Source organism: Aquarana catesbeiana, linkage group LG06, assembly GCF_042186555.1.
Source record: "Aquarana catesbeiana isolate 2022-GZ linkage group LG06, ASM4218655v1, whole genome shotgun sequence".
NCBI lineage: Eukaryota > Metazoa > Chordata > Amphibia > Anura > Ranidae > Aquarana > Aquarana catesbeiana.
Genome location: NC_133329.1, coordinates 192,885,892 through 192,913,400, shown reverse-complemented (window position 1 = coordinate 192,913,400; position 27,509 = coordinate 192,885,892). Strand labels below are relative to the sequence as shown.

Here is a 27,509-nt window from a genome sequence, read left to right as displayed (position 1 = left end):
TCCACAGTCTCATGGATCAGGCAAACAATCTTTCTCATAACTAATTGCAAAACATAATTTATTTGATACCTGACGTGAATTGAATCCTACCAAGAGACAATATACACATTACTCATCCCCTCATCGTTCATTCTCCAGGATAGACCATATTTTTTTTTCCACAGGTATGGTGCCGGAAATCTTGACTTCAAAAATTATCCCCATTCTTTGGTCTGACCATAGCGCAATCTACAATACTATAGCCTCCATAATCCCAAAAGCGCGTGATCCAACATGGCTATTAAGAGACTTTCTACTCAAAAGTCCAGTACATAAAAATAATATTGAACATGCACTTAAAGAATACCTAAAACACAATTCTACATCTGACATCTCCCAAACCACTTTATGGGAAGCACACAAACCTGTTCTCCGTGGCATCTGTTTACAACAAGCTAATATATTCAATAGAGAACGAAAAGCCCTTTGCCACACTTTAGAAACAAAATTTCAATACATGTCATATGGCATTTCAACATAACCCTTCTCCTTCATCCAAATTAAAACTAGATAAAGCCAAATTCGAATTTGATTTATTCCTTACTGAATCTGCAGACAAAACCATCAAAAGATCAAGGCACAACTTTTATATGAATGCAATAAAGCCCGGGACCTAAAATCGTGCCATAATCCAACCAAACCTATTCTTCTTAAAATGACCAGAGAGGTATATACAAACAACCCTTTGAAAATCCTACAAAAATTTAAAACACAGTTAAAAAATGTATGCTCATCCGACAACGAGTTGGATTCATCCAAAGTAAATTACTTTTTCTCTCATATATCTCTACCTGCATTATCAAAAACACAACTGGAAATGATGGAGGATTCTGTGTCTGTTGAGGAGGTATTTGAAGTTTTAAAAAATTTTCAACGAAATAAAAGACCTGGTCCCGATGGATTTTCTGCCCTTTATTATAAAACATTTGCAGATATCTTATCACCAATCCTGACAAATACTTTCAATTCCCTCTTGGAAGGTCATTCTTTTAGGAGGGCAACATTGACTGCAATTATTTGCATGCTCCCCAAACCGCATACGGATGATTCAATTTGGTCAAATTACCGCCCTATTTCTTTATTAAATTTGGATGTAAAAATTTTGGCCAAAATTCTATCTAACAGATTAAACAGGATTATAGGTAACCTTATACACCGTGACCAAGTAGGTTTCATTCCTATTCGACAAGCTGGCGATATTATCAGATATTACACTTTTGCCACATGCCACCTGTTTTCTTTCTTTAGATATTAAGAAAGCATTTGACACCGTATCATGGTCTTTTATGAACTTCAACCTTAGAAAATGGGGCTTTGGTCATCATTTTTTGCAATGGATTTCTGCATTATATCATGAGCCCAAAGCTTACATTAAATATGCAGGGTACAAATCGGACGAGTTTAATATACAGAGAGGGACACTTCAAGGATATCCACTCTCTCCATTATTATTTGCACTACTCATTGAACCTTTAGTACAAAGAATTAGGATGGAACCTACAATCACAGGTATTGAATTAGGTGGATGTCATCACAAAATATGCTTATTCGCGGACGGGACGACATTCTTCTATTTCTGTCCTCACCACAAGTTTCTGCCCCTAACCTTAAGGTTGTACTACATGAATTTTCACCTATCTCAGGCCTTAAAGTTAATGCCCAAAAATCCTTAGCACTAAATATCTCATTTGATGAAAAGGAAAAACAATCTATACAAAATTCATTACCCTTTAAATGGGTAGATCGCAGCCTTCCATATTTAGGTATCCAATTTACTTCTAATCCCTCAGATTCGCAGCTAATTACCCAGCTTTATTGAAAAATGTTACAAATTTATTATCTAACTGATCTTCATTACTGATTTAGTGGTTCGGAAAAATTAACATTATAAAAATGACTATACTTCCCAAGTTTTTATATTTATTTAGAACACTTCCAATTCATATTCCCGCTTATTTTCTTAGATTGATTCAACAAAAAGTATTACAATTCACTTGGGGGAAAATAAAACCCACGCTACATAAGAAAACCCTAGTTCTCCCTAAATCTATGGATGGCCTGGGATTTCCAGACTTTACAACATACTATAAAGCAGCTCAAATAGCACAATTAACGAAATATCACTCGACTATAGAGATTCCTATGTGGGTTTTCATTGAAGCTTTAGACTGCGATCCTCTTCCTATGAACAATAGATTATGGTTAAGACCTGTAGATCGTAAAGCTTTAAGAAATCCAATTTCTAGGCATTCTCTATCTATTTGGGATAGACAGGATAGACAAAAAATCTCACATGGTTTACAATCCTCACATAACCCGCTACTTTCTTTTCACAAAAATCCGGCCTTTTATCCTGCTTGGACATTTCCCAGAACTTTTAAAGCTTGGTCTAAGGCTGGTATTACTTGTCTATATAATATAACTTCAATATCCTCAATACGTCCTTTCCCAGAATTATGTGAGATCTTTGGCCTCCCCCCTTCTGAAATATTTAGATATCTTCAAATCAAAAATTTTTATACTCCTCTTCTCAATTCCAGTGAAAACTTACATGACATTTCTCAATTTGAAAGAATTTGTCTCAAAGAACCACACGCTAAAGGTCGCATTTCATTAATCTATGCTCAATTGATCACTAAATCAAATACTATTTTACCTACTCATGTTGCTAAATGGGAAAAAGTCCTTGATTGTACGATTGATACCAAGATTTGGTCCCATATATGGTCTAATACCAAATCATCTTCTACAAATATATTGGCGGTTGAGACATCATATAAAGTTCTTATGAGATGGTATTTGGTTCCTTCCAGAATAGCCAAATTTACAATAGACAATTCTGGCCTCTGTTTTCGCGGCTGTCCGGATCAAGGTACATGCATGTACATCTGGTGGCAGTGCCCAATTGTGCACATATTTTGGAAAAAGATATTTTCGATAGCCTCAAACTTATTTGATTGTTCAATTTTACCAGACCCAATGGTAGCTCTTCTCAATTTAAAACCAGTCTCTCTCACCCAGACACAATTTAAGCTATTTCTCATGCTTCTGATAGCCGTAAAACAGACTATAGCTAATGCGTGGAAAACATCTGCAGTGAATATTACAGAAACCAAACTTAGAATGAACCAATCTTTTATACATGCTAAAATGGATGCTTTAGATAACAATCTCTTGACGAAGTTTGGCAACACATGGAAACCATGGATTAAATACTATATGTCAGACAACTTTGACAATCGAATACTCTCGTCATGGTAATTGATGCTCTTTCAAGGATTATAACAACAGAATGAGTATGCAAAATCAGCCTTCGGAGTTCTGTCATCCTCCCCTCTCATTAGCCTTTATTTTCTTTCATTTCTTTTTATTATTTTCTTTTCCCTTGTTCATTCAACAACCATTATCTTTTTCAAACTCAGTCTTTTCTTAAAATACAGTATTAGTTATAAACAAATATTCAAAGTTAAGGTTAAGATCATGTGAAATTCAAATCTCTAAATAAATTGCAATGTCTGTACTTCAATATTATTCTCTTATAATCATCTAAATATTCTGTATTTGTTGATATTCAATGTTTTTTTTTTTTTTTAAACTTTTGAATGAGAAAAGACCTGTATGTGGATTGCAGTTGTTAAGAGTTATTGAGCCCTGAGTGCCACAAGGGGTGATACTTGAAGACATGTGCTACCTTTCAAAAGAATAAAATTGGATTATGAGAAAGGAAGTTAAAGGCTTGAACCTGTGTCATTATTATTTGTGCTTTGTCACTTTTAATGGTGACACAGCAATAAAGCAGATCACTGCACAATTCTAAGACCTATTTGACTTAACTGTTGTTTTCCTAGGGCCTCCTATTGCAGGGACCTTCTAGCTTAACACATTTAAAGACCTGACAGGGTGTCTTTAATTTTTTTGTCCATTACAGCTGATGTTTATTACATTTGATAACTCTCTTACAGTTGATTACTGCTGTGTAAGGGAGATTTGTCTTTTTACTCTCATTTAACATGCCTGTAAGCAGCAACACACCATCATGTTGGTAAAAAAAGCTTATATTTTACATTTTTTTTTTTTTTTTTTTATTGACATGTTTTAAAGTACTTCAGAACCACTTTCTTCAAAATGACATCATATATCTTGATCAACCTATAGGTGAATGCATCACGCCAGGACATAGAAGATGCGGAACAAAATGCATGTATTGCCAACAGCGGGAATTGTGGTGCTGAAGAAGATATCTTTAACATGGTAAGATAAACTTCGAATTGAAAGTCTTTGCTTGTCCAAAAATAAACAATCACATACAACTATGGGTAGAAAATAAGAGAACTAGGGAGAGTGAGCAGGATTATAACGTGTTCGGTATAAAAATGTATGCAAAATTGTTAGATTTTAGAAATAAAGCTGGCCAAAAATGGATTGAAATTTGGTCAGTTCAACAGGAACCAGACAAATTTTGATCCATCTATGGTTGTTCCTGTTAGAGAGAATTTGATTTATTTGACTTATTATTTCTCTCAAACAGAATGTTAGAAATGCAGCACTGATCAGTGTATTCAGACAGCGGAGGTGTCCCAGTGGCTGAATATAGTAGTGCAGTGGGGAGGATTCCTTCATCCACCTCAGTTGTGTGAATAGGGAAATGTGTTCCACATAAGATTGCATCCCATGTATACAGTGGATTAGCATGGGTTGTCAGCACCCGGGACAATGCAAGTAATTTGCGCCCTCTAACCTGCGGACTTTTAGCACTCCCAGAGTCCCTTCAGATACAATAGTACTGACCTACCTGATTCCTATACCGACCACTACACTAACCTACTTGATTTCAACACTGACCAACCTGATTCCTTCACTGACCATTACACACTACACTGACCACTATACTATATTGTCCACTAGGGATGGGCTTTATGTTCGGGTCGAACATGAGTTCGGCTCGAACATTGGCTGTTCGCCCATTCGCCAAATACCGAACAATTTGGGGTGTTCGCAGCAATTTCAAAAGCTGCAGAACACCCTTTAAAAGTCTATGGGAGAAATCAAAAGTGCTAATTTTAAAGGTTAATATGCAAGTTATTGTCATAAAAAGTGTTTGGTGACCTTGGTCCTGCCCCAGGGGACATGTATCAATGCAAAAAAAAGTTTTAAAAACGGCCGTTTTTTCGGGAGCAGTGATTTTAATAATGCTTAAAGTGAAACAATAAAAGTGTAATATTCCTTTAAATCTCGTACCTGGGGGGTGTCTATAGTATGCCTGTAAAGTGGCGCATGTTTCCCATGCTTAGAACAGTCTAACAGCAAAATGACATTCCTAAAGGAAAAAAAATAATTTAAAACTACTCGCGGCTATAATGAATTGTCGCATAAAACCCACACATAAAAGTTGATTGATAAAAACGGCATGGGATTCCCCCACAGGGGAACCCCGAACCAAAATTTAAAAAAAGAAAATGCGTGGGGGTCCCCCCAAGTTCCATACCAGGCCCTTTAGGTCTGGTATGGATATTAAGGGGAACCCCGCGCCAAAATTAAAAAAGAAATGGCGTGGGGGTCCCCCTCAAACTCCTTCAGGTCTGGTATGAATTTTAAGGGGAACCGCACGCCAAAATAAAAATGGCGTGGGGTCCCCCCAAAAATCCATACCAGACCCTTATCTGAGCACGCAACCTGGCAGGCCACAGGAAAAGTGGAGGGGACAAGAGAGCGCTCCCCCTCCTGAACCATACCAGGACACATGCCCTCAACGTTGGGAGGGTGCTTATCAGAATCTGGAAGCTCCCTTTAACAAGGGGACCCCCAGATCCCGGCCCCCCCTGTTTGAAATGGTAACGGGTACATTGTACCCGTACCATTTCACAAAAAAAGTGTGAAAATGGTAAAAAAAAAACAACAAACACCGTGGGAGAAGTCCTTTATTAAAATATAAAAAAAATACAACTGTCCCACGTAGTCCATTCACCTCCGCCGACGGACCAAAAAAAAAATAAAGAAGATCTGCCTCCATGGGAGGCACACGCCATGTGACGTGTCCTCGCAGGTGATAGCTCTTTTAAAACTGTGGGCGGGGCCACCCGGTGTCGTCGCCGGGTGACCCCGCCCCCTCTAACGCACGGGGACTTCCCCATGACCCCGCCCCATCTGACGCACAGGGACATCCCTGTGGCTTCCTCTGTAGCGTCAATGGGGGCAGGGCCACCCGGTCCGTCCCCCCCTCTGACGCTACGGGAAAGCCATAGGGATGTCCCCGTGCGTCAGAGGGGGCGGACCGGGTGGCCCCACCCCCCTCTGATGCTATGGGGATGTGATGATTTTTTCCGGGGTCCATCGGCGGAGATGAATGGACTACGTGGACAGTTTTATTTTTTTATTTTTTAATAAAGAACTCCCACGGTGTGTGTTTTTTTTTTTTTTTTCCATTTTCACACTTTTTTTGTGAAATGGTACGGGTATAATGTACCTGTTACCATTTCAAAGAGGGGGGCGGGATCTGGGGGTCCCCTTGTTAAAGGGGGCTTCCAGATTCTGATAAGCCCCCCTGCCCGCAGACCCCCACAACCATCAGGCAAGGGTTGTGGGGATGAGGCCCTTCTCCCCATCAACATGGGGACAAGGTGCTTTGGGGGGCTACCCCAAAGTACCCTCCCAATGTTGAGGGCATGTGGCCTGGTACGGTTCAGGAGGGGGGGCACTCTCTCGTCCCCCCTCTTTTCTTGCGGTCTGCCAGGTTGCTTGCTCTGATAAGGGTCTGGTATGGATTTTTGGGGGGACACCACGCTAATTTTTTTTTTTTATTTCGGCGCGGAGTTCCCCTTAATATCCATACCAGACCTAAAGGGCCTGGTATGGAATTTGGGGGGACCCCTACGCATTTTTTTTTTAAATTTTGGTTCGGGGTTCCCCTGTGGGGGAATCCCATGCCGTTTTTATCAATGAACTTTTATGTGTATTGCCGGACCGACAATTCATTATAGCCGCAAATAGTTTTAAATTACTTTTTTTCCTTTAGAAATGTCATTTTGCTGTCAGACAAGTTCTAAACACGGGAAACATGCGCCACTTTACAGGCATACTATAGACACCCCCCAGGTACGAAATTTAAAGGAATATTACACTTTTATTGTTTCACTTTAAGCATTATTAAAATCACTGCTCCCGAAAAAACAGCCGTTTTAAAACTTTTTTTTGCATTGATCCTTGTCCCCTGGGGCAGGACCCAGGTCCCCAAACCTTTTTAAGACAATACCATGCATATAACCTTTAAAAATTAGCACTTTTGATTTTTCATGTTCGTGTCCCATAGACTTTAACGGTGTTTGCGTGTTCAAACAAATTTTTTGCCTGTTCGCATGTTCTGGTGCGAACCGAACAGGGTGGTGTTCTGCCCATGCCTACTGTCCACTACACTGAGAACTACACTGACCCCTATACTACACTGACCACTATACTATACTGTCCACTACACTACACTGACCACTATACTGTCCACTATACTACACTGACCACTATACTGTCCACTATACTACACTGACCACTATACTGTCTACTACACTACACTGACCACTATACTGTCCACACCACTACACTGACCACTACACTGTACTGTCCACTACACTGACCACTGCACTATACTGTCCACTACACTACACTGACCACTATACTGTCCACTACACTGATCACTATACTGTCCACTACACTATACTGTCCACTACACTGTCCACTACACTATACTGTCCACTATACTGACCACTACACTGTCCACTACACTGACCACTACACTGTCCACTACACTACACTGACCACTACACTACACTGAGAACTACACTACACTGTCCACTACACTACACTGAGCACTGTACTGTCCAATACACATGCTACGCCACTGCATGTATATCTGGTATCTGACTTAAAGAGGTTGTAAACCCTATTTTTTTTATTATTAAATAACAAACATGTCATACCTCCACTGTGCAGTTCATTTTGCACAGAATGGCCCCTAACCCCCTGTTCTGGGGTCCCCCGGCGGCGCTGGTGGCTTCCCCCCCGCATCCAGTGTCCATGTTAGAGAAGCGCCCTCCTTGGTGGACACCTGTACGGGTGCACGCCCGAGTCCTGCATCCGTGTCTGTGATGGACCCCCGTACTCAAGATGTCCGCCATAAATGCTTTCTCTGTCTGGTACCACACAATCCAAGACCCCTTAGCTTTCCCATTCACTAGTCGTAGCTCAGTTTAGGGTAAAACATCAGACCACACCAGTCTTGGAGTACATCAGGAATAGCCTTTTACTTGAGATCTCACACAAATATATACAGCTTGTTGACAATACAAATTGTAACCAGAAACCTAATTAACATGAGCTAATTATCTAATCCTTTACAGCCTAGGTGACTAAGAGACATGACCTTTAGGACAGACATGCCGTCTTTTAGCTCAGAAGACACAATCAACATTATAATAAATCAACACAGAACTCCTATATACAAAAGCAAGGTTAATTAGCACAAACAACATTGTGTGAAATACTCTTAGAAGTAGACAACAGGAGACCCAAGTATTTGAGTCCCAAGCATGCAGAGACCATCATGGCCTCCTTAATAATGTCCTTTTGTATTACATAACAGAGTATCTTCCTAAATGCTTGTAGCTTCCTCAAATGCCAGGGCCCATAGTCGGTAGGCAAGAGGCTTGCATTCAGTCCTCTCCAAAACCTCTGTCCCGGCTAGGTCTGTCACAGTGTCCATTCACACAGAATGCAGGACTCGGCCCCGCACCCCGGCGCTGCGTCCTTGGATTTGATTGACAGCAGCGGGAGCCAATGGCTGCGCTGCTATCAATCTATTCAATCTGGACACGAGACACTAGCTACAGATGGTGTGCTCCTTCTCGGACAGAGGATGACAGCGTCCAGGTAAACAGGGGCTGGGGGGCTGCAGAACTAAGAAAGGTTTTTCCCCTAATGCATAGAATGCATTAAGGGGAAAAAACATAAGGGTTTACAACCCCTTTAACTAAGGCAAAAATGTTTTTGTTTTCTTTTTTTGGATTGTGAGACGTTAGTGCCCCCTTTTTTTCAGTCCGCTAGTATGAGAGATTCTCAGTCTGCAATTGTGCTAATCACCAGTGTCACCAAGAATAAAAGTGAGGATACATCTAAAATTTTAAGCAGAACTCCGGGATCGGCAAAAAATCACCCATTAGTACACCCCCCTACACAAAACACTAAACTAAAAAATGAAAAGTCTGATTGAATTTTTAGGAAGTCCTCTCTGTAATTCAACAAATGCAACATCTATTCTGCCAAGGAGGAGCTGTTATAACAGTGATTACATCATATCCTTTCCACTCTCTCTACACTATAATGCAACTACACTTACCATCATGCTTTGGGAGTTGCAGTGAATGTGGGAGGGTACACCTCAACATAAATCACACCCCTCTTTCTCATCCACACTGCTGAGCACAACACAGACAGTGAGGGGAAATTCTTATAAATGTGAATTATGCATGTGCACAATGCATTATATTAATTATAATGAATATATATGTAGTTCATTATATGTAGTCTACTTTCATTAAATATTGAATTCACCCTCCTCTATGTTTTCTTTTATTGCCTGTGGTTGTAATTTTCACACATCAGCTCTAACGGGAGATGAACTAATTTCCCCTAATGCTTTATTTAATCATTACTGAACTGTACACACATGCCTATACAGTAATTATATATTATACCTGCTGTATTCTGCTGTAATTCAGTATTAGAAATATTCCTCCTCCTAGCTTTGAGATCTTTCTAACATCATTCAGTGCTTGTAAGGTGTACATCCCTGGCCAAGGAGCACATCCCTGGCCATAACACAGAGAGAGCTGGGACGTGCTGCTTTACATCCGCAACCACAATAATTCCCATCATAATAGTAACGAAAACCTATAAAATTTAGTGTAACAATCTAAACAAAAAAAAACCCAAAGTACAATAATGGTGGGAACCTCCAAACTAACCTTTATCCTTTTAATAAAAAAGTTTGGCTGATTTACACTGAGGCTTCTCCCTTTTCTACATATGGTCTTTGGACACATGAAGTTTATACCTGCAAGCATGTATCAGCCTGCCAACTAGTTCAGATAGCGTTGCAAGTACTCTCCGATCCAACATGTTTCCACACAACTGTCGTCTACTGAGAATGTCAAGCAACGCCAGGCAAGAAGCTTTGTTGAGGAAATTACACCGGAAATGGATTTTGAATAACTTCCGTGTTTGAGATGAGCAAAGGGGTGCCTGCCAGCAATGATACGATTCTTCACGCAAGTCAGTCTTCCCTTACTAATGGATTTGATTGTAGCTTCCCTTACAAATGGAAAAATTGGGACATTTAAATGATCATTTATGCAAATGCTGTGCACACCTTTGCCATCTAGCGGGTCAAACATGTAATTACAATTGCAGGTACTAGATTATTTCATAACCATGAAAGAATGATTAAGAAGTTGTTAATGACATATTTACAAGTCCACTGCACGGTGATACAATTGGAAAATACATATACATAAATGAAAAATTCATATATACATATGTATCAAAAGAAAAAATATATATATACAAAAATTGTCACATTATAAAATTATTTAAAATTCCTTCATCCAAAAAGGGGCTATGTGTATAGAAATATCAAATAGATACTAAAACATCCATATATAAGACTATGTTAAAAAAAAACAATTATATAAAAAAGAGCTGTAGGTTGAAAAGCCTATTAATATCAGGATCCTGGATGTAACCTATTCAGCCAAAGAATATAGACACAAAGTGTCTGAATATTTAAACCCGAAGATGTTTTGAGAGAGGAGTAACAAAGTGACAGATTAATAAAACTAGTTACAATGTGTTTAGTGGTAGAACAAAATAGAGAAAACCAGATATAAGAGTATCACCTAGTGCTTTCAACTATTGTTATAGGAATTTACATCCCGTTCTATATTGAGGCCCCAGGGATGGTAAGATTTTAGGTCAAAAATCCACCACGTTTCAGGGCGGGAAATCTTTCTTTTGAGGTTGCTACCCCTCCAATGAACGGAATATCTCTCAATACCTATTAATTGGTGGCAGGTTTTTTATTATGATGTAATTTAAATGTTTGGACACACTGTGTGGTGGGAGACCTTTTCTGATATTGTTAAGGTGTTCACATATACGGACATTCAATGCTCGTGTGGTTCTCCCCACAAATTCAAGTCCGCATGTGCACATAAGAAGATACACCACTCCCTTACTCTGGCATGTGATGAAGTGCTTGATGTTGAAGGAGGAAATGTGGATGGTTTGTGAAGTTTCGCAAAAACCCTCAAATTTTCGAACACATTGTTCACTGGAGGAGTTCTTTTGAAAATAACCTGTGAACATTCTGTCCAAGCACACTGTCCTCCCTAAGAATGTTCCAATATTTCCTCATCATTCCATCGGACATTCCGATTGCTTCATCGGACCTTTTCGTTCTAAAATTCTGACAGACCTGGAAATAGAACATGTTTCAAATCTTTCTGGCGGGATCAGTTCCTATCGGGAAAACCGCTCGTCTGTATGCTAGTTCGACGGACCAGAAACGACGCAAGCTATTGGCTACTGGCTATTGAACTTCCTTTTTCTAGTCCCATCATACGTCATTGCGTTTTAAAAGATCGGACTTTGGCGTGATCGTATGTAGGCAAGTCCGTTTCAGCAGAACTCCGTCGGAAAGACCGTCGGAGTCTATTCTGAAGGAAAGTCTGGTCATGTGTACGCAGCATAAGATGTACGTCTAAGAGTCTTTTAAAGATATCTATACTCCCTGCAGCCAGGGCTGGATTAACATAGGGGCTATTGAAGCTTCAGCTCCAGGCCCCTTACCTTAAGATAGGCCCATTTAAAAAAAAAAAAATTAACTTCGAGGGTCATGGCTCGACGACCAGGTGTCACATAGAGCCCAAATTTAGGGGTAGGTAGCTGAAGGTCTACCCCACTACTGGTCAAAATTTCTCCTATCACCTATGGTCCTGGAGATATGGGGCTCCTTGTACAGCCTGTCAGAAGCTACATACAGAACGGCCTGTTTAAATACAAGCTGGAACACTCTGTTTGCAGCAGACTGAGAGGATGAGCTCACAGTGCTTCTCCTCACTTCTTGTCAGAGGCACTGAGCTCAATGAATAGCTTGGAGCCTGCAGAGTTTGACAGGCAGCACCGCCTGTCAAACTTGCTCGCAGTAGCAGCATAGTCCAACAATGTAAAACTGACATTCAGCAATGTAAAAAAAAAAAAAACGAGGCAGCAGTAGCACCTCATGAACGCCTGTCAGCTGCTGCTATACCACTCGTTGAAAAGCAATACACCACAGATCACTTTTCAGAGGGCAATATGCATTACTGCAAATGTGAAAGAAACTTGAAACACATCATTCATTTCACACTCCCCACCAACCAGGTCACTCCCCATCCACTTTCCATGTTAGCCACCTCCCTTCAACTTATATCACAGGTGACCATTTCCCAACTTACAGATGACAGACCCTACTACTGTCATACTATCCACACTCCTCTCCTGTACATACTGCCCACGGTCATACCCTCCACACTCCTCTCCTGTACATACTGCCCACTGTCATACCCTCCACACTCCTCTCCTGTACATACTGCCAACTATCTTTCTCTCCACACTCCTCTTCTGTACATACTGCCAACTATCTTTCTCTCCACACTCCTCTCCTGTACATACCACCCTCATAATACTTTCCACACTCCTCTTGTGTACATACTGCCCCTATCATACCCTCCACTCCTCTCCTGTACATACAGCCCCCATCATACCCTCCACATTCCTCTCCTCTACATACTGCCCACTGGCATACCCTCCACACTCCTCTCCTGTACATAGAGCCCACTGTTATATCCTCCACATTCCTCTCCCTCACCTGCACATACTTACCACTTTTGTACCATCCATACTCCTCCCCTATGCCTCTTACACACAAAAACAGTTCTTTAAAATTATATTGAATCTCCTCAATGCTACCAGCTCTAGAATGGGCACACTTTTGTTCCATCTTCACCCTGTCTTCCTTCCGGGTTCTGTGCCTTCGGTCACTTGCATTGGCCGGCTGTGTTGCTGCCTCTCTCTCTCTCTCTCTCTCTCTCTCTCTCTCTCTCTCTCTCTCTCTCTCTCTCTCTCTCTCTCTCTCTCATCCCCCCTCTCTCTCTCATCCCCCCTCTATCTCTCATCTTCCCTCCCTTACCCCTCTCTCATCCCTTTTCTCTCTCTCATCCTCCCTCTCTGTATTTAATTTGTTATAACAAAAATTTTTAATTATATTTTATTTATTTTTAATAAAAAGCCCCACCATAACCCTCAGCACCAGGCCCATGATGTTCTTAATCCGGCCCTGCCTGCAGCCACCACAAATTGTGGTAGAGAGTTCCACATCCTTATTGCCCTAACAGTGAAAAACTCCCTACGCAATTTAAGGTTAAACCGCTTCTCCTCCAGTCTCATTGTGTGGCCCCATGTCCTTTTACACTCCCTAAATAGTTAATTTCCTGTGCTAGGATTCCTATTGAGATATTTGTAGATCGCTATCATGTCCCCTCTCAAGTGTCTTTTCTCCAGCATGAATACATTTAGTGTTTGCAGCCATTCCTCATAATGGAGGTCCTCCAGTCACCTTACTAGTTTTGTTGCCCTTCTTTGGACTCTCTCCAGCTCCAGCACATCCCTTCGAAGGACTGGTGACCAGAACTGAACTGAAAACTCAAGATGGGGACTAACCAAAGTTTTATAAAGTGGCAGAATTCTAGTTTATAAAAGTTCAACTCCGCTTAAAATGAAAATTCCAATGCAGTCTACCTTTTTCTTTTTTTGTTGTTGTTTCCTCTTTCCTCCCCTACATCCTCTAGTTTTCTTCCTTTGTTCTTTCCCTTGCCCTTGCCTAAAAAACCATAGGTACGATGCTTTAAAGGGGCCCCATTGGAAGATCCCTCCTGTCGATGTTGAGCGTAGTGTGGATTATGTTACTCCACTTCCTCTTCATCGGAGTAATCCTCCAATGGCTCATATCGATTCTGTAATAGGGCAGATGAGTTCCTATTGTAGTTACTGGGACTGCCATAACGTCCTGTATGATCCATCCTGTCTTTCCATATGAGAGACCAGTATGGACCATGAGCACCATACCCAGAAGGCGAGGGAGAGTAGGGATATCTTCCTGGGTATAAACTATCATGAGGGTGTGTTTGTCTTCCTCCTCTCTGCTGCGAAGATTGAACGCCTCTTCCTCTTCCCCTGAATGGATGAGCTGGGGCATGGTAACTATGGTCTCTATTAGTGCTCTGAGGTCTATTGTTAGGAGCCAGATGATACTGATCATCTCAAACCTGAGTAGTATAGTATTGATTATCCTGTTCTTTCCCATTTGTATTCCGTTCTACATCATGGGATTCATTCCCTGTATTTAAATTTTCTTGACACTTAAAAACAGATTGTTTTTTATAATCCTCAACACCTCTTAAATACTTTTTGCGTTTTTTTAATTCTATGTATAGCAGAGCTGGATGACAGGAGCCGAGCCACTGATACATGCAGGATGAGAGACAGGGAGGGATGAACAGCTTCAGGAGGGGAATTAGCGGAGGCAGGGAGCAGAGGAGGAGGACACCACCTCCAATGGGCAGTACAGACTGGGGGTCTCGAAGTCCCGTCCTCCCACTACAGCAAGTAGGCAGGGGAAGTACAAGTCCTTACTTGCTGGAGAAAACTACAAATGGGCTGTGCCAAGACCCGTGGAAGGGGGTACAGGAGGAATAGCAGCCATCGGTCTTACAAACAGGAAATCACTGGCAAGTAACGGTTTTATTTTAAGTTACCAGTCTATTACAGAGGAACTACTAAGCTCGGAAGAAGATGGATGGCATATTCAGTGAAGGGAGGAGATCAGCAGCAAGGAGATGCAAAATTTTTTGCCCAGAGTTCTCCTTTAAAGTTGCCACCTGTACTGTTGTAGAGGGAGGATTTTTCATTGGGGACACTTGTTCCTGTGACAGCTCTCTAAGTGGGAATTTCCCTCGCGTTGGAAAGATATGATTTCACTTCCTGTTGAGTCTGTAAGACAGGAGGTAAATAAAGTCTCCCTAATAAAACAAAGATGGCAAAAAAAATAAAAAATCTCTGACAGCAGTTGTAACCCTTCTCTAGTCTATCGAAAATTAAAAAAAGGTTTGCGCTTTAGATACACCTTAAAGAATATGTAATCACTAACTGAATGATGCTTAGTTTGTTAAATCACTGTGAATCAAAACAATTGCATTTTTTTTCTATATAAAGTGCTTGTTTTTCCCTTTTTTAAATTATTTGTTGCATCCCTTGCAGCCTCTTTGCAACAATCTCCGGGCAGATTCCTTGATAGTAACAACAGTGGACTGGCCTATATAATGATTAGTAAAACACTTATAGTCTCCATTGTAATGTGTTCATTGTGACAGGATGACAAGAAGCTTAGTTTTGAGACATGAAAAACCGTTGGCACCATATAATAGAAATGTCTTGAAAAACAATGGTTATGTGGCAGGATCACCGGGTTCTAGGTTAATGAAAGCTGCAGATTTAAAAATATTGAAAACTACTATTGAAATTTAGTTATAAGCATTCATTTTGCATGAGGTTTTGTAATTGGGTTTAATATATACAGTAGACCTGTATATACTGTATGTGTGCGTGTATATATATATATATATATATATATACACGCACTCACACTTGTACTGTATACACCATCAGCCATAACTTTGTGACCACTGCATTGCACTGAATAACAAAGTTAGGTGCTGAAAGTGGAACAAATGGTGGGCATAGCAGTTTGTTGTGTATGGGACTTCATAAGTGCAGACCAGTCAAGTTGTCCTTGCTGACTCATATCCACAGCCAAAAGTGCTGGAGGAATGGTCAAACATTCCCATAGATACACTCCTAAACCTTGTGGACAGCTTTCCCAGAAGAGGTGAAGCTGTTATAGCTGCAAAGGGGGGCCAACTCAATACAGACTAAGACTTAGATGCCATTAAAGTTCATGTGTGTGTAAAGGCAGGTATCCCAATACATACACACACACAATATTGTGTAAATGTTTTAGGCAGGTGTGAAGAAATGCTATAAAGTATGAATGCTTTATCAATATGTATTTTTTTTTTTTTACATCAAACAAAGGTTTTGTTAATCAACTGGTGCATACATGTTATGTTTGCTTAAACACATGAACTTGGTAACTTAACTAGTACATTGATTGTTATACAGTCAGTACATATGATAATGAGTACATTGTGCTTGTCATGTGAAAATATTCCATATGTGTACATTTAACACGTAGAAACTACACATCGAGGCACGCATCCAAGAAATCATTCCATACCAATTTGGTTTCATTATACACAGGTATCAGACTCTTGAAGCCAACAATCCCATATCTTATTGTACTTGGCAGGGCAACCTCTATTGATATATATAAATTTTTTATACGGCAAGGTATTATTCACTTCCACCTTCCATTCCACTATTTTAGGAGGCGCTTGTCTCATCCATTTTTTGGCTATAATCTTTCTTGCTGCAAAGAGTGTTTCGTGGAGAAATGTTTTTGTGTATTTGTCAATTGTGTCTGGAATTATACCCAGAAGGCATTGTTTTGGGTCTAGAGCTAGGGGTGAGTCCATTGTGTCGTGCAGAAATGTCACAATTTGTTCCCATGAGCCTTGAATCTTAGGACACGTCCAGATCAAGTGGAAAAAAGTACCTGTCTCTTTCCCACACATTAGACACGTAGTAGATTGTGTATGTTTGTATCTTGCCACTCTAAGGGGTGTGAGATATGCCCTGTGAAGAATGTAAAGCTGCGGCAGAAGGTCTGATAACTTGGGGGACACAGCCTTACAAGATTCCAGTGCCTCCCCCCACTCCTCATCCTCTATTGGTCCCACTTCTCTTTCCCATCTTGGTTTGAGATCATATGCTATTTTAGTAGAGACGGGGGTTGAGAGCATGTTATAGAAAGCTGAGATCAGTTTATGGGGGTCTGTACTCTTAATTACTGCCATAAGGACATTAGGTGTAGGGTTTGGGAGGGAATCAGGAAATTGTGCCTGTGCCGCATGATGGATTTGTAGAAATCTAAAGAACATCTGATTCTGAATTGTAAATTCTTCTTTAAGTGAATCAAAAGTTTTAAGATGTCCGTCTTTTAGTAAGTGATGCAGATTAAATATTCCCTGCATGGACCATAAAAATGTGTCATGAATTTTGTTGAATTCAGGAAGGTTCTTGTTGTGCCATACCGGCGTGTAATCATTGAACTGTGGAATTTCAAGTTTAGAGGCGACTAAGTCCCATATTTTCCTGTAATGATATAACATGGTATTTCTATTTTCTCGCTATCCGTTTTATCTAAATGGAAAAGTTGTGACAGTTGTGATGCAATGTAATACAGGTTAAAGTCAGGAAGAGCTGTGCCACCAAGGTCAGTCGGGTTCTTGAGAGTTTGCCATGCTAGTTTGTGTCTGTTGGTACCCCACACAAATGGCTTGAGAAGGGACTCTAAAGATTTGAAATGTTTCAGGGGTAAGTAAACTGGAGTATGCCAGAGAACATACAGTATTTTGGGGAGTAAGATAATTTTAATTAAATTTATGCAACCCCAGGTCCCAAGTGGTAGTTTGGACCAAACCCGTACTTTAATTTTAACCATGGAAATGAGAGGGTCTGTATTAAGGGATACATAGTCTGCAGGGGATCTAGATATATGGATCCCTAGATATTTAATAACATCAACTCTCTGAAGCGGTAATCTGGCTTGGGATTCTGGGGGTGGGAAGCTATCAATTGGTAGGATTTGGGACTTATCCCAATTGATTTTCAGTCCTGAAAATATTCCGAATTGTTCGATCGTGTGGAGTGCGGTACATAATGATGGGCCCGAATCCGCTAAATATAGCAGCGTGTCATCTGCATACATACTGTTTTTTTTCCATTAAAGAGCCCAGTCTCAGTCCTTTAATCTCCGGGTTCGCTCGGATGGATATCGCCAGGGGTTCTGCCGCAAGGGCATATAATAATGGGGATAAGGGGCAGCCCTGTCTCGTGTCTCTGCTGAGGTCAAACATCTGAGACGACCACCCATTAGCCATCACCCTGGCCCTGGGTGCCTGGTATAATAATTGAACCCATTTAATAAATTTCCGGCTGAAGCCATATCCCTCCAAGCATCTCCAGAGATACCTCCACTCCACCGAGTCGAAGGCTTTTGCTGTGTCTAGAGTCACCACAACTTGTGAGCCAACCTCCTCGTGTGTAGCGTGTATGTTCATATATAGTTTCCGGAGATTAAACGAGGTGTTGCGACCAGGCATGAAACCCGCCTGGTCTGTATGTATTAGTGATAAGATGACCTGATTAAGCCTAATGGATAGTACTTTGGCCAATATTTTGATGTCAACCTGTAGAAGGGATATTGGATGATAGGATTCTGGGTATCCCGGGTCCTTTCCTGGTTTGGGGATGAGGACTATTGTTGCCTCTGTCATGGATGGGGGTAAAGTCCCAGTCTCGAAGAGATGATTGTATAAAGTTAACAGTTTAGGGGTTAGTATTTCGCTGAATTGGGAATAAAACTCAATTGGGAGTCCGTCTGATCCTGGGGATTTAGACCTAGCGAAACTGGCAATAGCAGTTGTAATTTCGTCTGTGGTGAGGGGTGTCTCTAGTAGGTCTATCTGTTCTTCTGTCAGCTGTGGGAAAATCACCTTCTCAAGAAAGAGAGACATAGATTGTGTCTCAGTGGGAGCTGTCGTTTTGTACAAGTCAGTAAAGAATCTCTGAACATAGAGGTTACTCTGTGTGGGTCTGTTATTTGTTGTCCTCCAGGGCCATGTAGTGTGATAACCACCGGGGGTCTATCTTCGCTGTGCACCAAGTATGCCAATAACTTGCCTGCTTTTTCACCATATTAAAACATTCTTTGGAGAAAAAAAGTTTTTGTCTTGCTTTCTGGTATTGTAGCTCGGTAACTACTCTAGTTTCTAGTTTATGCAGGTCCGCATTTGCAGGGGTCGGGGTGGTGGCAAAGTTTTTCAGCAGAGGATAGGTCCTCCAGCGCCTTACCGAGGGCACTGGAGGAATTTGTCTTGATTTTATTGATAGCAGTAATTAACGTGGAGCGAGCGAATAGCTTAAAGGAGTCCCATACTGCAGAAGGCGATGCTGACTTGTCATTCTCCACAAAGTACAGTCTCCACTTATCTATATAAGCTCATTATCCTCTGGTAGAAGAGAGAGCCAAAATGGGTTCAAACGCCGTGACCGTGGTGGTTTTGCTATAGGGATGCTTAGTGTAATCCAGTAGGGACTATGATCCGAGAGTATTCTGGGGCAGAATGCAGCCTTTGATAGTCTTGGTGTCAGTCTGTGGGAGATGAGTATGAAGTCTATACGGGACATGGAGTTATGAGAGGACGAGAAGCACGAGTACGATTTAGCCTGTGGGAACTTGTGGCGCCACGTATCTGTTAAGTGGAAGGTGGAAATGAGCTTAGAGAACCTAGTTTTGTTGGGAGTGTTAAGGGTAGGCGGAGTAAGTTGCAGCCTGTCTAAAGTCGGATTTAGTGTATTATTAAAGTCGCCTAGCCAAACTGCAGATATAGCCGAATGATAGTCCCTCTTTAATTATAGAGATGTTAAATGGGGGTGGTACATAAAAAGCCAATATGAGTAGGGGTTCTCTATATAATTTAGCAAGGATAAATACAGATCGGCCCTGTGGGTCAGTGGACAATTCACACAACTCAAAATGTACCGATTTAGCTATCAAGACTGAGACTCCCCTGGAATGGGATGTGTGGGTAGAATGATATGCACGCCCACCCAACCCATGGCCGGCGAAGTGTCATCTGGATGCTCCCCTCAACATGCGTCTCCACCAAGGCTATTGTATCCGCATGCTGCTTCTTGAGGAATGTGAAGACTGCCGTACGCTTAAATTTCTCGCACATGCCCCTCACATTCCACGTAAGAAATTTTAGGGATGCCATGAACAAAACCTTTTGAAATCTAATAAAACAGTTATGTTAAGCAATTTGCTCTTTATGTATAAGGCACATAGGTTCCTAGTATGCAGACATGGATGTATCAATCTAGTATCACACAACATACATGAACATTCACATGAGTATAGCATTCGAGATGTTACTTGTTTTCTGTGGTTAGTATGCACAATCAAGTTTAACAAAACTATAAACAAATGAACTCCCACCCCCCTCCCTGCCCTGCACTGTCCCAAACTGATGCGGGCATATTCCCTTAACTTGTGTCCAACTGGGAAACATTCCATCTTCCAGGTTAGAAGAAAAATGCAGAACATCTGGCTAAGTCCCTGAGGTCTGAGTAGAACTAGGGATATCATCCATACCAGTTGTACCAGGCATGGCACGGTTTCCCGATCCCCTTGCTTCCAATTAACTGCAACTAACAAGTTCCAGAAAAGATAATCCTGGTACTGTTTCCCAGTGGTGTGTGGGGTAAAGTCTCGCTGCACGATGCATGTTGTTGGTAGGACTTCTGCCCCTCCGGAGCCCCGGAAAGTAAGTGGACTCTTATATTGTAAATGTCGAGGATTTGTACCTTGTGCTTGCACTGGTTCGTGAACGGTTCCATGTCGCATTCAAACAGTTTTTTGTGTATAGTAAGAAACAGTTCACATCAAAAAGTGTGCGGTTTCAAAAGGAAAAAAGGGTTCCCATGCAACTGCAGGGGACAATGTAACTATGCGACTCTTTACGCTGTAAACGAGTGTGGACATAATGGTTAGACCTTTATATATATATATATATATATATATATATATATATATCTGGGACTTGATCAATCAGCTCTTTTAGGAATAGCACGACGTTCCAACCAGGAAATCACTTCCCCAGGATCTTCAAAGAAGACTGCACGACCGTCATGTTCTATTCTGAGGCGTGCAGGAAAGAGCATGGAATACTTGTATTGTAAGTTCCTCAGCCTGCGCTTGGCCTCTGCAAAGCTCTGCCGACGGCGTTGTACCTCCGCTGAAAAATCTGGGAAAATAGCTACTTTTAACATTTCCTACTGGGATGTTGCCCTTCTCCCTCGCCATCCTCAGGGCTGCATCTCTATCTTTGTAATTGAGAAGTTTAGCTATGAAAGTGCGAGGGGAGGCTCCCTGCGGAGGGAGTCTGGCTGGCATGCGGTGTGCCCGCTCCACTGTGAACATAGGGGAAAAGGCTTCTCTCCCATAGGTGTTGATTAGGAATTGTTCCAGGAACGTGGTAGTGTCCTTGCTCTCAGTCCCCTCTGGCAGGCCTATCAGGCGTATATTACATCTTCTCAGCCTATTCTCCATATCATCTTGTTTGGTAAGGAGTTGGTGTATTTGTCGTTGCATGCGGTCTGAGGATGTTTGTAAGGGAGGAATGGCATCCTCCACCGTACTCAGCCTGGTCTCAGCTTCCCTCACTCTGTCCCTAAGCTTTTGAAAGTCTTGCCTAATAAGGGAGATATCCATCTTGACTTCCTCAATTTGTGCTGTGAGGGAAGTTCTGCAGAAAGTGATTGCTTCAAGTAATTTGTCAGTATCGCTCGCTGTTCGTTCCCCCCCCCCCCCCCCCCCGCTTTCTCAGAGGCTCCATCTTCCTCCATGTCCTCTTTGTCTTGGCGGCGGTACTGATCAAGTCTTGCCGCCGCTGCCTTCTGTGATTTAGTTGGTGACATGCTGCGAGGGTCTGGGATGTCACTCAGTGAGTCCCCAATCTTGTATTGGCAAAACTAGTAGCCTACAGGACAGGAGACAGTGTTGGCTTGGGCCTCAAAGCCGCCAAGATGTAAAATCTGCCCAGGTACGGCAAATGTGTAACAGATTGCCATTCCTTTTGGGGTGCTGGTAGTCTGAAGGTGCGGTAGGGAGTATGAAAAGTCCCCAAAAGAGGTTTTCCAAGTAAAGCAAAAAGGCAGCAGGATGAAGATGCAGCACAGGCCGGATGTATGGGTGTGTAAAGATGGCCGCAAACCTCTGTGTGTAGGCCGAAGCCACGGGCTTGCCTAAATGTGACCGCTGCTCCGCCTGGGGCACTGGGGGTCCAGGGAGCCTGTATGTGTGGGGAGGGATGTGTTCCAGGTCCCCAAGAAGGTTTTTTAAGAGCCAGGCAGTAGCAGGGTGTAGCTACCCTGAGATAGGCCGGGTGCACAGGAGGACCAAGATGGCCACGGGCCTCCGGGAATAGGCCGAAACCATGGACTTGCCTGAATCTGGCCACCATGTGGAGGATCGCCGCTCCGTTCGGGCCACCGCTGATCCGTTCGCCCTGAGAGTCAGCACAGGCAATGGTAGAAGTCCCAGGGGAGTTAACCCAGCGGTTAATGAAGCATATAGAGTCCAGGATTAATTACAGCAGGAGTAATGGACCGAGCTCAGGGTATGCACGTCCTACTCCATGCTGCGTCAGGCCACGCCCCCATCAATATGTATTTTAATTGTTTATTTTTATACATTTACAAATTGCAAAGTAAGCCAACAGAAGAAAATTCTAAATCAAATCAATATTTGGTGTGACTACCCTTTGGCTTCAAATCAGCATCAAATCTTACCCTTGCACATTTTGTGCACAAAGTCAGGGATTTTATAGGATTAGAGTCAGGTATATGATTAAAGTGGAGTTCCACCGTTTTTTTTTTTAAATCAGCAGCTACAAATACTGCAGCTGCTGACTTTTAAAATATGGACACTTACCTGTCCAGGGCCCCCTCGATGTTGACACCCAAAGACGATCTATCCCTCGGCTGCCGAGTGCTACCGCCGCCATCCTCGCGGCTTCACTTCCTGGTTCCCTACTGCGCATGCGCGACTCACGCTGCACTATCCCACTGGTCCCTGCTGTTTTCTGGGACCCGTGTGTCTCCCAGAATACAGCGGGGAGGACAGGAAGTGGCGTAGATACCCGCGGGTGGCTCAGGTATCTATGCCCGGAAGTGGGAGCAAAATACCTGTATTAGACAGGTATCTGCTCCCCCCTGAAAGGTGCCAAACGTGACACCGGAGAGGGTGAGGAACCGGAAAAGCGGAAGTTCCATTTTTGGAAGAAAGCAGGAGCTAATGATCATTAACATCATATGTAAGGTGAGGTTGTGGAAGAAAGTTTTCATGTCACAGGTCACACACCATGACAAGAGTGAGCACAGAAACGAGACACAAGGTTCTGCATTCTGGGGGGGGCGTGACTGGATGTGAACAAAGCAGGACGTGTTCTCAGTGAACTCCGCATCTCTCCTGCTAATACATCCGTTTTTTGGGAGTAAATAGCCCGGTTTTCGGTACCTAGGTACCGGACAGTGTGGACCGCATCCTGGTCATGAAAAAAGGAGCTGCAAAAGCTGAGAAGCAGGCTCAGAAGTGCCAACGCAGGACCCGCGCTGCACAAGGCCCTGACACGAGTCCCGCCGCCACCATCTTGCCTACCCATTGCTGTACGAAACAGGAGTGTGTACAAGCCAGGAGGATGGCGTCCTCTGCAGCCGTGGCTAAGGAATCCGGATCGGATGATTTTTCAGGCGGCCTCTCTGGTCCCAGAGACATCTCAGGATGCGATTACCAGACCTATATTGAAAGCAATAGCAGCCAGCAAAGCGGCGGTTATGGTGAGCATAGATCATCTTACTACTGAATGCACTTTAATTAGCCATGACCTGGACAAGATTAGGGGCAGGCTTACAGTGGCTGAAGATAGAATTTCTGAAGTGGAGGATTTATCTCACTCCCAGGAAAATCACTTAACAGAATTGCAGGCAATGGTGAAGTCGCTACAAAGCAGAGCAGATGATGCAGAAGACCGGCAGAGGAGGAAGAATATACGGGTGGTACACCTGCCAGAAGGGGCTGAGGGCTCTCAAACTACTTCTTTTGCAGAACTGTTTTTCAAGCAATTACTTGATCTAGGAGAGCTACCCCCAACATATGTGGTAGAATGTGCCCATCGAGTGCCCACAGGCAGGTGCCCGCCAGGAGGGCACCCAAGACCTATTCTAGTAAGGTTTCTGAACTTTAGAGATCGTGACAGAATTCTGGCTGCCTCAAGAAAACATCCTGAATTAAAGTTTGAGAACACTAAAGTGATGCTGTTTCCAGACTTTTCAGCAGAGACCCAGAGGAAAAGGCGCTCTTTTAATGAAGTGAGGAAGAGCTTGAGAAAGAAAAATATACAATACAGTATGCTTTATCCCAGCAAGCTAAGGATTCAACATAATGGTGCAGTCAAATTCTTTGATACGCCGAGTGAAGCCTGTGATTGGATGGATCGGAACATGTGAGGACTGCTGCAGTATGCCTGAGTATTTCAAAGTGCATGTATACACTTGAATGTAAGGGAAGAACAGCTCCTGCATATTTTTTCCTCTTTTATTTTAACTTGGATCTTCCTTTTTTCATTTTTTTTTATTTTACTTTTTCTTTTTTTTTTCTTTTTTTTTTTTATCCTGTACTCATATTTTGAGTTGGTGCTGTATAACGGATGAGTCAATCCGAGTGTTGTAGAATACTGGAGTCTGTGCATGCAACATTGAGACATTGACCATGAGATCTCTATTCACAGGAATACCACTGGGGGGCCCCGTATAACTGTGGTGTACAAACTTCAGATGCTCATAAGTGTGTACTCATGTATTCTACAACTTTGTTGTTTTTGGGGCTTCAAGGTATATGTTTTATTTTATTATTTTTTGATTTTTTCTGTTTTATGTGTTGTTGCATATGAGCCTCATGCTCCTTTTAATGCTCCAAGATGCGGTGTTCTGCAGACGACACGGAAGGTAATACAATTTTGCTGGACACTCGCACAGAAGATTAACTTTCTAAAAAGTAATTTATTCTTCCCTGTTTTTTTAAGTTATTCTTCCCTGTTTTTTTTTTAAGTTGGGAAGTTGTTTCAAATTTTTTTTAAGTTGGAAAGTTGTTTCAGATTGGGACTGAAAGCTACATACCGGACTTTGTTTTTGTTCTCTGGTATAATATCAGGGGGGTTTTGATACTGTTTAAAGTTTTATACAGGGATTTCTCTTTGCTCAGTTCTCTGCTCTCGGTTGGTATTAAGGAGGCTCCTGGCCTCACAGTTCGCGTATGCGGGTTACTGGAGGGGACTGATAGGCCACTACAGGGCAATTGTGTTGAAGACAGATTATGGCTAATCCTATTAAACTGGTATCATGGAACGTCCGAAGGCCTAAATAGTAAGTTTAAGAGGGCATTGGTGTTCTAGTATGTCAAACAGGTTAGGCCGCATGTTGTTCTCTTGCAGGAGACACACCTAGATGGAAGCAGGATACTTGCCTTGCGTAAGTCATGGATTCAGTGGGCTTTTCATGCCACATACTCCACCTATGCGAGGGGTGTGTCCATACTTATAAGTAAGTCTGTTCCATGCACAGTTCATCAAGTGATATCAGACCCGGGGGGAAGATACGTGGCCTTGGTATTAGATATGTGCTCCAGTAAAGTATTATTAGTGAATGTATACCTGCCGCCTCCTTTCAATGTACAATGTTTATATGATATGCTAGTCAAATTGGCGCCTCATGCTCATCTTCCAATGTTAATCATGGGGGACTTCAATGCCACCTTGGGGGCGTTGGACTCCTCGAATGTGGGAAGATCTGGTTTGGTGGATCTTACATCCTGGGTAACAATGGCAGGCCTTACTGAGATATGGAGGGCGAAAAACCCCACTGCCAGGTGTTTCTCACATATATTACAGACACACCGCTCTTCAGCAAGGATAGACCTTGCATTTGGTAGTCCGGTAATGCTGTCTTACGTGAAGGAGGTTGAGTACCTTCCGGGGGGATCTGTCCGATCATAACCCACTTTCTGTCTCTCTGGCTCTTCCCTCAGGGGAAGGGACGGGGGGGTGGAGACTTTCGCCAGGTTGCCTACAAAATGATTGGATCACTACTCTACTGGGGGACTCGATTACAAATTATTGGAAATCAAATGAGAGTTCTGTGGACCCTTCAATGGTGTGGGATGCATTTAAGGCGGTAGTCAGAGGGGATAGTATTTCTGCCATAAAAAAAGAAAGGGTTAAACAAAACGCAGAGGTTAAATTGTTAGAAGACAAAGAAAGAGAATGTGCTGAGAGCAATGCTAATTGTCCCTCGGATTCTTCCTATGTGGCATTGTTGGAGGCTCAGAGGTTGCTAAACCTGCGTTTCAATAATTTGGCACATACAGAGTCAATGCCTAAGACAGAATCACTGTTTATGGAGGGAGATAAAAATGGGAAGCTGGTGGCAGACTCTCGCCAACTAACTAACATCTCAGTTGTCAAAAATAGGGACGGGGACTTGGTCAGAGATCCAAAGGACATAATGTCTGAGTTTCCGGACTATTTTTCGACCCTATATGCCCCCATTCAACAATATGACCACTTAGCCTTGGAGGACTTGTTGGGGGGCTTCCCATTCCTAGACTATCTGACACTGAAAGGGAGGTCTTAGAGGCGGACATCTCTGAAAAAGAGGTGATGTCAGCGATATTTACATTTCCCCCTAATAAAGCGCCAGGCCCAGACGGGTTTCCAGCGGACTTTTATAAGACGTATGCTGATCGGTTAGTACCCAGAGTCACAGCACTGTTAGCGCATTGTAAGCAAAGTCAGCAATTACCCGCGTCTATGCTAGACGCGTATATGATTCTACTTCCCAAACCTGGTAAGGACCCTTTAGAATGTTCATCATACAGACCGATCGCTTTATTAAACATGGATTTAAAAATCCTAACGAAGGTTTTAGCAAAGAGACTGGCGGGAATCATTTCTACATTGGTGGATATTGACCAGACGGGGTTTATGCCCGGCAAGTCGACGGACACCAACCTTAGGAGGCTTTTTACTCATCTGCAGATCCAAAGCTTTGACACACCCACTAGAGTGATGGTGTCTATCGATATTGAAAAAGCTTTCGACTCTATCGACTGGCACTATATGTTAACGGTACTTGAGAAAATGGGTTTTGGTCCGACCTTTAGAGGATGGGAAGAATGCTGTATAGCAATCCCAGAACAGCAGTCCGAATGGGAGCACATACATCCCCATTTTTCCAAATTGGCAGGGGCACCAGGCAAGGATGTCCCCTGTCACCGTTTTTGTTTGCCCTCATGATGGAACCTATAGCAGTAGTGTTGAGGGAGGCGGGAGAAGTTAGGGCGATCTAGGTGAACAACATAGATGAAAGTCTGGCACTTTACGCGGACGATATGTTGCTGTTCCTGAGAGACCCAGGGGAATCACTAGTTGCTGCGCTACGCATTATGAACAAGTTTTCTCAGTATTCTGGGCTAAAAATTAATTGGACTAAATCGTCTATTCTACCTATTGATAAAGGGGCGAGAGACGTGGCTG

General features: G+C 42.4%; 1 protein-coding gene across 4 annotated transcripts in view; it reads left to right on the top strand.

The window, feature by feature from the left end:
- The window catches only part of RRN3 (RRN3 homolog, RNA polymerase I transcription factor), a 1,085,194-nt gene that overhangs the window by 661,297 nt on the left and 396,388 nt on the right, over positions 1 to 27,509 (top strand). For all 4 annotated transcript variants that reach the window (XM_073591180.1, XM_073591181.1, XM_073591179.1 and 1 more), the window contains one exon: positions 4,195 to 4,290. In XM_073591180.1, the coding sequence (XP_073447281.1) occupies positions 4,195 to 4,290 (96 nt within the window). The remainder of the gene's footprint in view (positions 1 to 4,194; positions 4,291 to 27,509) is intronic.